This window comes from Numenius arquata, chromosome 3 (assembly GCF_964106895.1).
Source record: "Numenius arquata chromosome 3, bNumArq3.hap1.1, whole genome shotgun sequence".
Classification (NCBI taxonomy): domain Eukaryota; kingdom Metazoa; phylum Chordata; class Aves; order Charadriiformes; family Scolopacidae; genus Numenius; species Numenius arquata.
Window position 1 is genome coordinate 35,120,663 of NC_133578.1, and position 17,877 is coordinate 35,138,539.

General features: G+C 39.5%; 1 protein-coding gene across 1 annotated transcript; it reads left to right on the top strand.

The window, feature by feature from the left end:
• Window positions 1-8,799: 8,799 nt before the first annotated feature.
• MSTN (myostatin) lies at window positions 8,800-16,166 on the top strand. The gene is made up of 3 exons (XM_074145424.1): window positions 8,800-9,318; window positions 11,495-11,868; window positions 14,299-16,166. The coding sequence occupies exons 1-3, from the start codon at window positions 8,946-8,948 to the stop codon at window positions 14,677-14,679; spliced, it is 1,128 nt and encodes a 375-aa protein (XP_074001525.1). The 5' UTR covers window positions 8,800-8,945; the 3' UTR covers window positions 14,680-16,166.
• The last annotated feature ends 1,711 nt before the right edge of the window (window positions 16,167-17,877 follow it).

Sequence of the window (17,877 nt, forward strand, 5' to 3'; positions counted from 1 at the left end):
TCCGATTATTTGCATAGTCAATAAAGAATATGAAAGCTTTATGTCATTTCCACGACTACAGGGCATATATCCATTGATACCATGATAGTCAGGCTCTTTGCTATAAGACTATGAAGAGGTAACTCCTAAGCAGTTTTATATACCTGCAGAATGATACAGGGGGTTTGAAAGTCTGTTGCTGAAGATAAAAGAACCCCAAACAGTCAATTCTTTTGTGGTTTATCCTTGTTTCTCATCAACTAGTTGCCTGATGCTGCCAGTTAGCAGGCTGATGGGAGAGAAAAGCTTGCGAGTCCCAAGAAGAAAAAAAAAAACACCAAAAAGCAAACTTGTAAATTTTTAAAGCATCAGCCTTTAAATTGTGAGGAATTGGAAGCATCTGCTAAAGGAGCCAGAGACAATTCCCCAAGAGGGAAGGGCAGTAAAGCTAATGCTTTAGCCAGTATAGGCTGCTTTCCTTCAGTTGATGCTCTTCTGTGATGCTTCATAATGGAGCTCATAAATACAAAACATCGACAGGGAGCAAACAACAAATAAGGAAAGATATACAAAAGGAGAGGGAGTAAAAGCTGTGTTTCTTCTTCCCTTGGATGGCTCAACACCTTTGAACAGTTGCACTAGTTATGTGAAAATCCTCCAAAGGTGCCGCATTATCATTTATGTTTTTCTCCTCCAAGTGACGATCAAAACGATCAAGAAATTTTACTCAGTCTCTTATCTGCTCTTTGTCTTCTAAACCCCTAAAGCAGCTTATACGATTTCCTGTCTCTGCATTATTTTGTACAGGGTTTTTCACACATACCACCGGATTCTTTGGGGTCTCACTTCAACAGAAGCAGCTCCATCTGAAGCTACGTCCTTTGGTGCCTGCTTTTTGCCCTTACACACTTTTGTTATGAAATGACTTTGAAAGCTTTAACAGGTTATATTTTATCATCAAAAATTACCTGGTTTGGGTTTTTTTCCACAGGGTTTTTGAGAATTTACATTACTGGCATTTTTAATACCAGGGTTAAATCAGGTAACCTAGTTCTCAGCTGTCGATTAAACAGCTTTGCTGATGAATACCCCCAGATTCAAAGGCCTTCTTGGATGGCTATGGACCTGAATGTCATTCTCGAATTCCTTTGAGAACGTTACCACCACTTTCCATTCCATCATAGAGGCTCTTGCCTCAAATTAGCCTGTCTAAACCTGCCTGTAGATCAGAACGTGGCAGAAAGGAAAGGAGAAGCTGTACCATAATTTCATCTTAGTCTTCCTGCTCGCTTGGAGCAGCGACAGGAGATCAACTAAAATGCGAGAATTGTGATCCCCGTTTTCCTAAATGAGCTTTGTAGGCAGGAAAAATCGTTACCCTCCTCCATCAGCCCTGTGTTGCTATGAGGTATAATGTCGCGCCTTGCAAAGGAAAAGTTTGATATTACCGCTCTTTACTGGGATTTCATTACTGAACGTTTTTGAAAGAAATTTCATGGGCAAAATCATGTTGTTATGTTTCTCATCGCCTCCCTTTCTCTCGGTTGGTATTTTAAACGATCTGACGCACTCAGTCTGAAAGGTAATCTTCCTTTTTGTTTCAGGTTTAAAGCAGACGCCTGAAGTAGCCTAAATAATTTAGCACAACTAAAAATTCTTAGGCTTATACAGAGTAGACAATATTTAGATATTTACAAGAACGTCTTACAACTTCTGGAGCTGTTTTGGCTTTTGAAATGTTTACGTTTGTAACACTTAAACATGGATCTAAACACTATACCTAAAAACCTAAGACTAAGACCTTCGCAGCACGTGCAGAAGTCCATGCAGAGTATGAGTATGGCTGGCCGATCCGGGTAGGGGTGGCAGCAACCGGGAGAGAACACTGCTGTACGTTTTGAATATCTATTTCATTGTGAAATAATTACTCTATATTATTATCAGACATATTACAGTGTGACTGATTATGTCTCACCTTAAAAGGAGTTCAGCAAATGTGTTGCCACCACAGCTGCACACTGCTGGAACGACGGGCCAGGCTTGCAATCCCAGAAAACTGGTTTTATTTTACCCATTAGAATTCCGCATATTTACGAATTCACTGTCCCAAATGCTAAGAGTTTTGGAAGACTTTACTTCAAAGCCAGCTCCTCTGCTTACAAAAATCAGAAAAGGAAAAAAAATAAAAATGCTGTTCTTACCCCTGTATATCATTACATTGCTGTGATTTTACATATCGGTTCTAGACAAGCAGGGACCTGGTGTCACAGCTTGTTCCCATTCAGCCTATATCATTATTCAGCCTATATCATTATTCAGCAGAGGCAAAATCACGGAGCGGGACCAAAGGAAAGGAGGCGCAGCAAAAGGATAGTTTGGGATGAGGAGCCAAATCTATCCCACATATAGCTATCTTCTGAACAAAAAAGTTGATTAATTCAGTCCATTATGGCACTGGGCAAGATCATGCAGAGTCAAATTCACTGCGTTTGGCAAAACCAAGTTTTTCTGGTTTTGTCAAGAACATCTGTTAGCTTTTAACCCATCGTGTATTAAAAACAAAAACAAAACAAAACACAACAACAAACCCCCCCCAAAAACGAGGAAAAAGAAAAAGACTGTTCAGTGCTGTGGCTCTCGTATCCCTGCAGATGCCGTTCCCGAACACCCCAGCAGAGGACAGGCCACTCACACCAAATCACTGACCTCCAGAGCCGAAAATCCCCTTCAAAGAGTTGTGCCTTAGAGAAAACACAAGCATTCCTGCAGCTGGTGATACCAAGATGAAGTATTTTGGTATTTCAAGCACTTTGATTGTGCAAATGCAGAAGTGAAACCTCTCCAAGTAGAGAAACAACTCCTTAGAGGAATTCAAGGTTTCCCATCAGTGATGCAGCGGCTGATACAGCTATTTTAAGACACTGAAGATGAACTTCAGGATGAATGTCAGAAATTCTGGGTAAAAGCATAAAAGCTACAACTTTAAAGAAACGATAGCATCCTGTAGCAAGGGGAGAACCTTTAGAATTAAACAGGTATTTAACAGGGCTCTTTTATAAGATTTATTATAAGATCGGTAATTAGACACCATAGCGAAGGCTGCAGAATAAAATACTGAACACAAAAGAACTCAGAAAAACTGGCAGCTTTTACTATAATTGCAATCTTCCTTAAATGCTTTTAATGAGCCTAATGGGAATATATTTCCCTGTCTGTTGCTAAAGTTCATTTCCATTAGTGTATCTGGTTGGTTCTGGAGCAACATCAATTAACAAATATTGGGATACGTAGGAGAGAAATAAGCAACGGGGCACTTTTGGCCCATTCCACACACTCTGTTATGCGTGGCAGCACAAAAGCTGTAGGCAGGAAGGAGATGACCAGAAGGGCAAGGGTAAGTCAGGAACCAAAGGGGACCCCATATGACTTCCCTGAAGCCTACGTTCGGCAGCATCTCTTGGGCAAGCTAAGAGGTGAAGCAAGGGCTGAAATTGCCATAGCACCAGTTTGCCACCAGTTTTACCCATTTCTCCCATTTTATCCATTGCATGCTTACATAGTGTGGCTCGTGAGAAGCTTCTTAGCAGGTAGGACTCACTACTGTCTCCCACAGCTCCTGAGTTGAGGCAATCATCCATCAGACAGAGTAACGTTTTGTCCTGGTACTCAAACTGCAGACACAGACCCAAGTATACCCTGGGGGAGACCACTCAAAATCCCAAATCCCTGGACATCGTGGTTTTCCTGGGAAAACAACCGGAGAACAGGGGTTGAGAAGGAGTTGCAGCATACCCCTCACCCAGACACCAGTGTACCAGCGTATCCCTACCCTGCACCGTGCATGCTCTTCTCCTACATGAAATATGCTCTCCCATACCCGGAACTCAGGAACTGGTGAAAACAAGATGAACTTCCTTATTTTTTGGTATGTCGAAAGAATTACATGTCCATACCATCAAAATAAAGAAATAAAGTTGACTTCCAGTAAGCGATACAGCACAATGTTTAGAAGGCTATATATGACCACTTTTCTAGGGAAAAAAAAAGAAAAGTATAGCAGAGGATAGTGTTTCAGGGCATTTGTTACAAAGCAAGAGTTCATACTAGTTACAGCTTTCATATTTTAGGTCATGGTAATAAGTTTAATTTTAAAAGTGGTTACTTTTGCCTCATAGTAGCTGCAGCTTTACTTTACAAAATGTGATTGGGATGGTGTTTTCATAGGCTTTTTGTTATTGCAAGAATTCTTTCCAGGTGTTTTATAGACCTGACCTTATATCTGCTTTGAGGTTCAAAATAATGCACTTACCTTGTGATTCAGGTGGCTCTAAGAGCAAGCACCTGGTAAGTTAAGACAGTTGGGCTCATAGTTAAGCACTTAAATCCATTGCATTTAATTGTACGTCTGAATTTTTCTATTCAAATTTAACTGTTCCAACCAAAATTACTTCACAAATAATGATTCCCAGCTTATTGCAGCTAAGTAAGTGATGAATCTGATCCAAAAATATTTAAAATGGAATTTTCTATCCATTTCAATATGCCATTCTAGAAATTAGGCTTTGTTCTGACAACTGAGAAAGAAAAGGTGACTCAGAGAGTATCTACTGCGGTGGCTCAAAAGGAATGTTATATCTGCCTTATAAGACAAACCAGGGAGACAAGCCACCTGGTTCAGAGGTAGGACTTGACATCAATGTAAAGAGCAACCACAGATTTAAGCGCATTTCACAACACCCCATTTTTTTCTTCAGGTTCTACCTTCAGAGGTGAATCAATTATTGGAACTATTCCATTTAACTTAAACATCAGAAAAAAAGAAGTCACTTTCTGGCCCTGCAGGCTGTAAGGACGTGTTTGGAAATCTAGCCTCCAACAGGATGAAGTCGTCTGATTTCTGGCAGGGTTATAACCCATGTCCCTCTCCTTCCCTGCCACGAGAGCAGCTCCTCCATACCCCTGTAACTCTCCCTTTTCTCAGAAACGTCCTGGTTCCCTTCCATGTCCACTTGGTCCACCTCCAAAACAAGCTCAAATCCCATCCTGCTCCCTATCTATCCTTTCTGGGTTGCTGGCCCAGCAAGGGATGACACACTGTAGATGGTCCAGAGCTATCAGCATGCTGACTAATGACGAAGAAGCACAAGCTGATTGGCTAATTAGAGGCTGCCAAAAAGGATGGGTAATGGTTGGGCTCCGTTTGCCTTCTCCTCAGGGAGGGCATTAGTAATCTCCTTTTCCTCTACACAGTCACTGTTTTTCCATAAAACTCACAGTTACACAGTGTCTTTGAAACCTCTATATTGGTCAAATTTGTTGGGGGTGGGTTTGGGTTTGGGGTTTTTTTTCCTTCCTTTTTTTAAATTTTTTTTTTTTTTTTTAGGTTTTCCAATAAGTACAAAAGCTTCTGGTGGAAGAGGGAAAGGAGAGGAGAAGTTGACAGGTAGACAGTTCTTTTTCTTTAGAAAGCAGCATTCTTACATTGCTTGATTTTGGGGGCCTGCACCACGATCTTTGAATAGTTAGATTTGGGAATACTATTCACTGTTGGCAGGCACGGCGGGTAGAATGACACAAATCCCAAAGATAATATTAAAATGCCATAAAGTTCAGTAAGATGTGTGTTTCTTTTTTAACTCGTCTTTCGTTTTGCTGGCGGTAACGCGTTGGGGGCTTTTGTTTAAATTATTTTTTGCCAAATAAATTTTTGGAACAACTTTTACTTGGTCACTTTATCACTTACTTTTCTCACCTCTCCCACCTACTTTTGTAGTCATCACTTCCCAAAAGCAGTACAATGAAAGTCAGAAAGAAAAACAAATTGCATATTGTATTATTATCAAAGAAATTAGATCCTTCAATAGCTCCCGATCAAGTGCAACTGTTTAAACTCTCTTTCAAATTCTTGCAGTCTCATAGAAAAGAAAAAGCTGGCAACAAACAAAGATGAAGAGACAGGTATTCTACTGACAGCCTAGAGCTATTCAGAGTACGTGGATATGGAGTGCATTTTCTGAGGGAAATACTGGAAAAATATTGCTTTTGATCATGCAGCTGCTGGTGAATTCTGGGGCACTTTTGTCATCCTTGGTCGGTAGTCCCTATGTCACCACTCCAGCAGCTATTGCTGCCTCCTACTTTTAAACAGCAAGCATCGTGCTCAGTAGGATCTGTTTGCCACCACGTGTCACCTTGGTGGCTGAGAGCAAGCTCAGCTCTTGCTCGGAGCTCACTGGGGTTTCAGGCGTACAAGAGAGGACTTTGGTCCTGCAGCCATAAGCAAAAGCTAAAGGGGCCCTATTTTGCCAATCAATAGAATCATTGAAGACTGGGAAAAGGAAATAAACTGAAGTTCTGCACGCTCATGATGAGCCACAGTCCAAGTGGGAAGACCCTCAATGAGAAGAAGTAGGCCAGGTATCAGTGTGGCCACGGAGCAGCGATCCAAGGTGCTGCAGAGCACATTTGGAGAGAAGTCACGGTGCTGGAGGCATCGCTTTACAGAGCACCTCTCTTGTCCCCTCTCCAACGTGAGTGCCTTATAGCCATAATCCGCCAGAGCATTTAATTACTCTCATACCAATGACTGCATTGTCATTTCCACCTGTTTATTGATGGACCATTGTTCTTTATAAAACTGTTTCTGGTGTGAAACCTGGTACCTGTCGAGGTTTCCAATTGCAGGTAGATTCCATTTTCTACCCAACAGGTTAAATCATCTGGTTTAAAATAAAAATAATAAAAAATAGTTTTATTATGAAATTCACTGTCATAAAAGTAAACAAACAAATTAAAAAAACCCAACCTAAACCCCTCAAATATTCACCAACAGGATCAGTGCTTTTCAAAAAGGTTCTTACTGCAAATTATCCTATGCATCTTCCATAAAAATACATTTCCAACACTTGAAACGCACCAAGAATCTGTTTAAAATATGTTATAGACATGGCAGGCAGTTTCCACTGCAAATTCAGATCCATCCTCACTTCCAGTGAACCATGAGCCCATTTATGTTACCACACGTTGGGAGTAGCTGTGCTGGTATCTTGTGTAAAAAGCAAATGCTCAGGAGTTAAGTTGTTCGACTGCTTGCTTTAAACACAGATTTTGGCTGAAATCAGAATATCAGGGTCTGACCCTAAAGCCATAGGCCTGGAACGTGCGAGTGTGACACATCTATCGCTTGCATCAACTTTACACCAGGGTAGGAAAATCAATTTCAATTGAATACTCATGATTTACGTCACTGGTCATGAGCTGAATATTAGGCTCAGTTCCATGCTATGCAGTGAATTTGCATGCCCTGGAGAGGTGATACAAAATAATATGAATGACCAGGCAGAAGAAAGCTCTTTGGAAGTTCTGACCCACACCTTTCTATATACCAGCATTTTTCCTACATGAACATATGCAAAAAACATCCTGTTTGTCACATTTTTAAGCATACTCAGAATGGAAAAAGAAGAGAAACTCAGTGAGACGCTGGCAATTCAGTCCTAACTTTAGACAGGCAAACTTTGGCATATTGCATGAAATACCAGGATTTCTGTTTGCTGTAACATACAGATGCCGAATATACACAACATACACAAATTCCAGGATTTCTTCCTGCTGTAATATACAGCAATTACCTATGCCGAACAGTAACCCCCAGATCCTCACCTCCCCAACTAAGCGTGAATTCCATAATTCTTGCTAAGAGCACGTCAAATGTGAACTACATTGCTGTAAGATTTTTATAAGCCATAACCTGTGAGTATAAAATCACGTCTAGATGTATCTGTCTCGTGCAGAAAGCATATTAAAACTGTAATGTATCTAGCGAACTTACAGATGCTTGAGTAGAAAGCAAGAGAAAGCACAGAAAGGTATCACTTAAACTGGCATAACCCAGAGACATTTTGAACAGAAATAAAAGATGACATAGAAAAAGAAGATATCCTCACAGTAGAGAACTAAATGTTTCAAGTCTTTTAATACTTGCACTGCTAATGGAAAAAGCAAGCTTCATTTTTCTGTATAATATTACTGAGAGTAGCTAAAGATGTTGCTTAAAAATACCTTTGCTTCTAAAGATCTCTCAATATTTCATTTACTGCCCAGGATTCTGCTGAGTGTGTATGTATGTATATGCGATAGTATGAAGAGGCGACAAGCTCATTTTTCATAATTGACTGTTAATTCAGTAAGGGATTTGTTCTGTTGATTTTGTTGTATGCTAAAGGGACAAACAGGTAAGATAATGCATTTACATAGAGTCACATATGCACAAAACCTTTACTGCTGCTTTATCCAGCACCTAGCAGGAAAACCCATTAAGGTTTTCTGAAATAAGAACTGCTCAATATATTTTAGTTGTTGAACAATATAAGTTAGCACTGTTCGCAATGCATTTCTGAAGCATTTTTTCCCTGCCTGCTAACAGGAATCCCTTGGGATTTTCTTTTAAATAGCACAAACTTTCATGTCAAAAAAAACGGTAGAAGCCTAAAGCAAGTTTAGAGAGACATCTGTCTTGATTGATAGTACAAGTACATGGTTAGTATATATTTAAGAACGACAGTGCTGTCTTTCAGTACTGCTGCCCACAATACTTAGAAATATATCCTTTCAATATGCAAAGACATATCCTCTACGAAGCACCCAGATAAATCAGTTCACCCTTGGCTGTAACTAAACGCTGTCTAGTGACTTGTGATCAACAGGGCTTTACCCTCTGACAGCCAGATTCATTGTTGGGACAGCAACCAATCGTCGGGTTTGACGACATGAGCCTAATCAAAGTTGGAGTATAAAAAGCCCCCTTGGAATATATAAGGTGCACCAGTGTGGCAAGCTGTCTCTCAGATTGCATTTGCTTTCACGGATCTGTTTAGTACTAAAGGGAAAAGGGAAAGGGGAGGGGGAAAAAGAAAAAAAAAAAAAAGGAAAAAAAAAAGGAAAAAAGCTGCACTGAATGTGAGATCATGCAAAAGCTAGCGATCTATGTTTATATTTACCTGTTCATGCTGATTTCAGTTGATCCAGTGGCTCTTGATGACAGTAGTCAGCCCACAGAGAACACCGAAAAAGATGGACTGTGCAATGCTTGTACGTGGAGACAGAATACAAAATCTTCCAGAATAGAAGCCATAAAAATTCAAATCCTCAGCAAACTGCGTCTGGAACAAGCTCCTAACATTAGCAGGGATGTTATTAAACAACTTTTACCCAAAGCTCCTCCGCTACAGGAACTGATTGATCAATATGATGTCCAGAGAGACGACAGTAGCGATGGCTCTTTGGAAGACGATGACTATCATGCCACCACCGAAACGATTATCACAATGCCTACGGAGTGTAAGTAACCGTGCTGCTTTCACCTCCCACCGCTCCTCCGAGAGAGTTGTCTCCCTGCTGTAGAGCCACGCAACTCCTCCTCGGGCTCTCCCAACAGGCTGCTGGCTGAAGTCTGCTAGAGGGGAGGGAGGAGAGCGTTATTTCTAAAGAATTCGAGCCAGGTTCAGATGACCGTGTTGCGATCCTTTGTTTTACTGTTCGGTTTTCGGTTCCTTATAACGCGTATGCCCTCTAGCACTTAGGATTTGCCCACTGCCTGAGAAAGCAAAGGGAGATCTGCAGTTTAGTTGACTTCGTTATCTGCAGTACGCAGGGCATTTCCTAGCGCAAATATAAAGTACAAGTGCAGATAACGAGATAACTATATTTTTTCTGAGGGAGGTTTCACTGGCCGGTATTTTTAGAAGCAATAGAAATCAGCAGAAATACAGCTTAGAGCACTAGACCTACCTAACTGCAACATGTTATGGCAAGTGCAAGTACAGAGTTAAATTCTTGCTTCTTTGCTGATCCCATAAACTAGCACCACCTACCTCCGAGCTAAAACTATATATTTAAAGCAAATATGTGTGTAACGGATTTAAATGTTAAAATGTCCATGCTATAGCAATCAGCTCCAGTAGTCGTGCCAAGGAAGAATGAAGGCATTTACTGAATGAGCAGATTCTGAGTTATCTTCTGAGTGCTAAACATCTGCTATGGCTCCTATCAAGTATCTTTTGCACGGCTAATACTATAGTATCTTATGTTCTTCATCAGCTAAAGTATTTGGCTACGGCAGCTGTTTTTTTAAATAACACTTACGAATATGATGTCAAAAGGGAAAAAGATGACAGGACATACAAGGCATGTTAGAAGTTACAGATACCATTGCAATACACGCACTAGAATAATATATCAGCTGCTCCGGCCAGCTAAAAATGTACGCATTGATGAAAAAGTAACTTTAACTGTAAAATTTTTAATGTATTAAATTAATGGGTACTTAATAGCAATATATTACTGTAGCCTTATCACAAAACTGAGGTCTGCCAGCAGTTTTATTCCAGCCTACTGTGTCCAAGGCTTTATAACTATTTTTAATTAAACTGTTATATAATTACAATGACTGAAGAAAAGTTATTGTACTTCATCGATCCAAGTTCATTTCCTACTTTTTATAAAAAGCCCTTGAACTATTTTAAACGCACTAAAGAGACAGGTATCTTAAGTGGTGAGATTTATGAATGTCAAAGCCCTGCACCATTTAAGATTAGTATTACCCATTTTATCCTGGCATGGGAAGATACTGCCATGACTAGGTATGACAGCTGCATCATAGTCTACAGGAAGGAGGAGCGCAGCACTCCACGTGACTTTCCTATAATATTGTTCCAATGAGAAGAAAACAAAATGATCCTTAGATCAATACTTTTTTAATTATTTGTTTTTCCATCGAGAAAAGAAATTAAAATGTTCATGTAGTTTGCCCATGGCTGTCTCTTTCTGTCCGATGTGTTGCCACTAAGGCTATTTAGTAAATTAGAAATAGCTGGATCACCATATCCATGTTGAGTCAGCTTATGCCAAGTTGCTATTCTGCATGCTTTTTGAAGGTCCTCAGGAGATAACTACCAGAAGTGAGCTGGTCGTAGTCACTGTGAAGTGGAATAGGCTGTGCCCACTCCCCAGGTAGTTTTCCTTTGGGAAAGAGGCTATTTTGCAGCTGTACAGGTCAGCCCACAGCACTGGTACCACCGGTCAGAGCCCTGGGCGCACTGAGGACCGCAAAGGTCCCCCGCAGCGTGCATCTTCTCGTGATTGCCCATCATTTCTGAGTTTCAGCCTGAGCACACCTCTGCTCCCCTTAGCCTACAGAGCACAAGGTAGCAACTAGAATTACTTAGAAAATGATTAGCCAAACCTCATTTTGCCCTGTTTAAAAAACAATCACCGGTTCCTTTTCACATGATGTTACTTTTAGGTGATAGCATAATGATTTTGTTCACATCCATTAAATTTGCTTAGAGCATAAACCACAGAAAATGAACTATGTTAAATTCACTTTGTTACCGATACTGTTTATAACCTATTGTAAGACTTCCTACACGGTCTGAAAAAAAAAATAATCGGGTTTATATATGCATATTTCTTTTTGTTCCCTGTTCAGTAATCTGTTCTTTCCATTCATTTATAGCTGATTTTCTTGTACAAATGGAGGGAAAACCAAAATGTTGCTTCTTTAAGTTTAGCTCTAAAATACAATATAACAAAGTAGTAAAGGCACAATTGTGGATATACTTGAGGCAAGTCCAAAAACCTACAACGGTGTTTGTGCAGATCCTGAGACTTATTAAACCCATGAAAGACGGTACAAGATACACTGGAATTCGATCTTTGAAACTTGACATGAACCCAGGCACTGGTATTTGGCAGAGTATTGATGTGAAGACAGTGTTGCAAAATTGGCTCAAACAGCCTGAATCCAATTTAGGCATCGAAATAAAAGCTTTCGATGAGAATGGACGAGATCTTGCTGTAACTTTCCCAGGACCAGGTGAAGATGGACTGGTAAGTTCATTTAGAAAAATCCCATTTAAATATCCTGCATTTTATTGGAAAGCATTTAAGTTGTATTTTAAGGATAAAATGGAAGCGTTGTTTAGGGAATGGAAGGTACAAGTTCTGTATAGCCAAATCTTTCATCCTTTGCTCTCTGATCATGACAAAATCAATCGCATTCCTGTGCCTCTGTTTCCCTATTTGAAAAATTGCGATAAATCGCAGTACTTCAGAGGAAGATGATGAGAGGCATTAACTGGAAAATGTTTTGGTAGTTATTGATGGATCGTACTATCAAAAGTAACCTTGTTTTCAAATTTGAGAGCAAATACTGTTTAATAAGCAGTACATCTAAAAAGAATAGTCGGATTATTTCGTTGATAGGAAAGCTGCCTCTGATAGCGCTGAGAAAGCTTTTTGCATTCAAACTGTGAGGGAGTTTCTCCCTAATCTTTATGCATATATTTTCTATTAACAACAACAAGAATTATCTATGCTAATGAATGTGAGACCAGATCTTCTTCATAATGTCGTGTACCTTTCAGTAGATAGAGTGCACGTGATAGAGTGATAATGTGATAGAGTGCATTGTTCCACCTATTAGAAATGTTTGAACAGTGAAATTCTGCTGGATACAATAAATGGGTCATAATGATGAGAAAGAGCATAAAATAACTATCTGGTTTCTTTTTGTAAGTATAGATGAACAAATTAAATCTGAAATGTACCATTTAAGTTACAGCATTTTCCTTGTTATCTGTTTCTGCAAATCAGTGATCCTCTACAACATACAAAAATTCCTGAACCTATTGCAGATGAAACAATCACAACCAAGAAATGCCTCCTTTTGAATAAAGTATAGATAATATTATTTTATTTTTACTTCTATGCAGTAAATTAATCTGCATATCATAGAATCACAGAATCATTTATGTTGGAAAAGACCTTTAATATCATCAAGTCCAACTGTATTTATGTAGCTATGTAACGTTTAACTTCATAGCAGTATAGTGCAGTTAAAAACTTAAAGGAAAAACGCTGTGATATCTTAATTGTAGATCCAGTATAGATGTGGATCTCCCATAGTTGAAACAGGCCAGCTGGATATCGTGATAAGGAACGTCCTCACCCCCTCCATCCATTCCAATACCAAACACTGTGTTTTCACACATGTGGATAACCCATGGTTATCATCTTCTGTAAAAAACCAATTCAGTAGTAGGGCAGGGTTAGATGTACGGCTGATAATGGGAGAGGAAATTTCTCTTCCCTCCAGCTTCTATCTTCACCAGCAGCTCCCAGTACAGGGATGCTCCTCTCACCAAGTCCCTCCCCATATCGTTTATCTTTGGGAGGAGCATCTCCAGCAGCTGGACAACTTGCAGCCGTAAAGGCGGGTATCTTGGAAGGGACAAATCTCTGTAACAAACTTAGCTGGGATGCTATTTACTCCTAAAGAACGGTCTTCCTTCATGGGACAACCCATTCAGTGCCAAACCGGCACATGGGGCTGAAACCAGTGAGTGGAAGGGAGGAAACCTTGGGAACTTCTTCAAACTTGTGATTGCGAAGGTTGTAATTTCATTCTATTCTCAGCTGGTGACCGTGGAAACACACCTTCTCTAGGAAGCACATGGCTCAGAGATCTGCCAAAAGTACATTCCTGGCCACAGGGCTCTTTCAAAAGTCAAAATATTAGCTGCTCCTCCAGATTCAGTATGCCAAATTCAGCCCTCTGGCAGAAGGGAAAGCTGTGAAGTACAAGTAACCTGTACAAGCAGGTGAAACACTCGTTTCTACGGCCATTGCAGTCATTCAAGAATGACAGCAATCATGGAGTGATTTTTCTCCTCCTTGATCTGGACAAGAAGCCTTCCTTGGTATCCAGAAAGCCTGAACTGAATGCGACTTTAATGGAGGGAATTTCAGAAGGACTCACAAAGGGAGACGAACACCACTTGGTCCTGCCCTTGAAAAGTTTTTGGAGTTGTTTCCGTTTGGGAGTTCTTCCATAGGAGAAACCAAAACCAAAACCAAAACAAAACAAAAAAAGCAGCTCTTATTATGGCGTTTAAAACAAACAAAGCCCACATCAAAAGGAAAAATCCAGCATCCTCCAAATTTCTGAAACCTTTTAGCAGTTAACAGAAATGGTGCTAACAGTGAGATGATGGTGATTTCAGAAAGAGATACTTAGAAATTAAAGCTCTTTATAGAGAAACAGGAGGGAAATGCTGGTACTCAGCACGACAAAAAGGAATAATCCTTGAGCAGAGATCAACTGTAGCAGAGATTTGCAGGAGGACAAAGCGTTGTTTGCAAAAATTATTTGAGGATATTAAATTGATACATCTGTCTGAGATATTATCTATTTGCATGTTTTTACTGAACTTTGGTTTACCTCAGTAATGCTTCTGATTCCTTCTCCTCTCCTCACAGAACCCATTTTTAGAGGTCAGAGTTACAGACACCCCGAAACGGTCCCGCAGAGATTTTGGCCTCGACTGCGATGAGCACTCGACAGAATCCCGATGTTGTCGCTACCCACTGACGGTGGATTTTGAAGCTTTCGGATGGGACTGGATTATTGCACCTAAAAGATACAAAGCCAATTACTGCTCCGGAGAATGTGAATTTGTATTTTTACAAAAATATCCACACACTCACCTTGTGCACCAAGCAAACCCCCGAGGTTCGGCAGGCCCTTGCTGCACGCCCACCAAGATGTCCCCCATAAACATGCTGTACTTCAATGGGAAAGAACAAATAATATACGGCAAGATACCGGCCATGGTTGTAGATCGCTGCGGGTGCTCATGAGATCGTCGTGAGACCCACCACTTCGTAACTTGTGGAAGCTACCGAGAAAAAAAAAAAAAAGGAAAAAAAAAAAGTTATACCTATACCCTTACCAGTCTTTGAAACTGTGAAGTTACGTACGCTAGGCATTGCCGACATCCTACGTGCTGTATGATAGGCTATCGTACAGATTTAGTGCAGCACCATCTACAGAACGTGAACTAAAGGACAATATAGTTACCTAACGGCTGGCTTTGCGCCAGTGAAAAAGAAAAGCTACAATCAAAATCACCGGATTTAATACATGAAGTTCTTACATTGTGAGGGAATCAATGTTCAGTCATTCAGACGCAAATTTACATGCAGGTTTCAATACACGTTGGAAATTAAAAGCAAGCTCCTTCTCACCTGAGGACGGAAGGAGCAGGCTTTTATCTCCATTTCTTCACAGCTTCACTTATTATTGTATTTACAGGAAAATATATACTGGTAACATATACACCACTACACAATACCACCAGAATCATCCTTAAACACTTGAATATATAGTGCAGAATTGTGAAACGTATCAGATGTAATTCCACATAAATGGACAAATCCTGAAATTAGGGATGGCATAGTGTATTTAGCGTGTTTCCATTCCTTTTTCTCATTAGTATGTTAGTAATCAATGGCAATGGTGCTACGTAAGCAGGCTGAGTAAATCGAGAGATAGTTATCTAAGTGAAAGAATTTAGAATAATAATGAATTTGCCCTATCCTCAGGTACACTATTCAACATTCGCAAGAAATAGATATTTTTTAAATGAAAAGGAATAGTTTTCTAGATGTAGTAAAACAAAAGGCAGCAGAGAAGGCTAGCATTAAAATCATAATCCCACATTATAACCTGCCTTTGCAACATTACCATTTGCACTATGATAAACCAATGCAAATAGTTGGTTGCTACAGATATTGTTTTAAAAACCACTTTGATATAACTGACTTGTGTAATATGTATGCATCAATATTTTGTAAATAAATGTTTATTTTTTAATCACTGTTGGTATATGTTCATCGCAAGAAAAGAATTACTTTAACCTGTACTTTAGTTTAATAAACAAAACCAATATTCTCTTCATAATATAATTTCCTGGATTTAACACAAAATAATATGTAGGAACAATGCAACAAAGCAAACCATGTGTTGAGAATTACACTACATTTTATATGTTTTTTACATTGATATGAGCCATCAGTGATAAATGATGGGTGTTGACATGTTTATAAGGTTCTTTGGGTTACTGTTTTTATGGTCATTTTGATCCACAACTTGATTTCTGTACTTTGAATGTTATGTCCATATGATGATACCACAAAAGATTGCTATTAAATGCATTTTATTATATTTAAAAGTTTGCAGCAAAGTATTATCTTTCTGTGAGTAAACATAGTACATGGATTCCCACATAAATTCTGTACATTTTCCTTATGGTAAAAAATTGTTAATTGAAATTAAAAAATCTATTTACTATAAAGTCCACTTCATTTCACATGTGAAATACAACTGATAAAACAGGTGTTTGTTAAGAAAACACAATCACTGTTAAAACAACTTCATGTTAGTATGATACACCTTTTCTTATACTCTAGAACTCAGTTTTGAATTTTCCTTTGTGTAAAACCACCCTAAAACTGCGAAATTGCTTGATTTTCTTTCCCTTCTTTTTATATATTTTCTGCCTAGGTTATTACTATTTTGTATTGAGTTTTCTACTTTTTTTTTTTATTTGTATGTAAGGACATTAAAATTTAAAGTTTGAGTGTTGAGGTTTGAAACTTAAAAGCAAACACATTTCCTACAATTTCTTTTGAACGATTAAGAGTTCTGCTAAAGCCGTGTCTGAGCATCAAGCAGATGTTCAGCTTCTCCTGATGGAGTTCATCAGAGCAGGTCTCTGGGGCCCTTAAATACACTTTCAATTTAGTTTCTCACAAAACGCAATCAGAGTAAATAAAAGATAATTTAAAAATGCTTAGAATTTGGAGTCTTGGGGAAGCCACAAGAAGTAAAAGTGTAACTCGATTCCTTCCTCTCCAAATATCAAGGTTTCAGAATTTAGGCAGAAAACCTAGGTTTGTTGGAGTTAAACTTCCACTGGCTTTAAGGGAGACCAATGTTTTGCCCTTTGACTTTTAACTCGTGACATTCAGGCATTAGATAGTCCCATCCCGCTCATGTGAACTATGAATAGCATCTCTCTGCACGAGGCATACCAAAAGCCTCTGAAACTGTTCGGAGACTTCAAGTGAACCTGCATTGTATACCGTGGAGTTAGACCTTCACTAGCTTTAATCGGGTCAGCTCATTTAGCGACAGCCACGGAGATGCAGCAGCACAGATTTTGGAGTTAAGAGCAAACAAAATATATCCCCAGCCTGCACCAAAGTCCTGTTATGACACCTGCATGATTATTTTTACTCCTCCTAGCTAATCTAAAGCTTATGCAAATTCAATTACCCTCACATAAGTGACATAATAAGCTGTCTAGTAATATCTGTACCCTGCACAAATGCAGTGCACAAGTGATGGTGTTTTTTTTTTTTGCTGGTATCAATGAAAACAAAAATAAACCAAAAATGAGAAAAGAAATCATACGAATTCCCAGAAGTGTATAGTACAATCAGCACCCCATCTTGACGTTCAGATAAATTTATTCCATGGAAATTTTATGCAGTATGTGCTCTTCATATTTTGCCAAACTTGAAATTATTGCAGAACAGTCCCGGCTTCCATGTTTTTAATATTGACCTCACACACAAGTGGCTACTCAAGGAACATGCACTGGGCTTTACTCTTGTTGATTTTAGCTGCCAAATGACTCATAATCGATGTGTCTATCGGCAATCAATTCAAGATGTCAATGGTTCGTTCAGTTCTTATCGCTACATCCTTATATTTCCAAGGCTCAGGTCCTAGAGACTTCAGCAGCATCCATGAGTGCTTTGTCTATCACTCAGATCTCACTGTTAAGCTGCGTACCCAGAAAGATGAAAATAGGCAGTGGGAGGTAATTTCCGAGCCATAAACAGTCTCATTTCCTTGCCTGGCGTCATAAGAACCCCATAGGAACGACACAGGTAGAATCCAGCTTTCCAAGGCAGCATTGAAGTGCCCCGAGGTGTGCGTGCCCGCCTTCAACAGGGCAGTCCCTCATCTCAGTTTTGCTCCAGATCTTC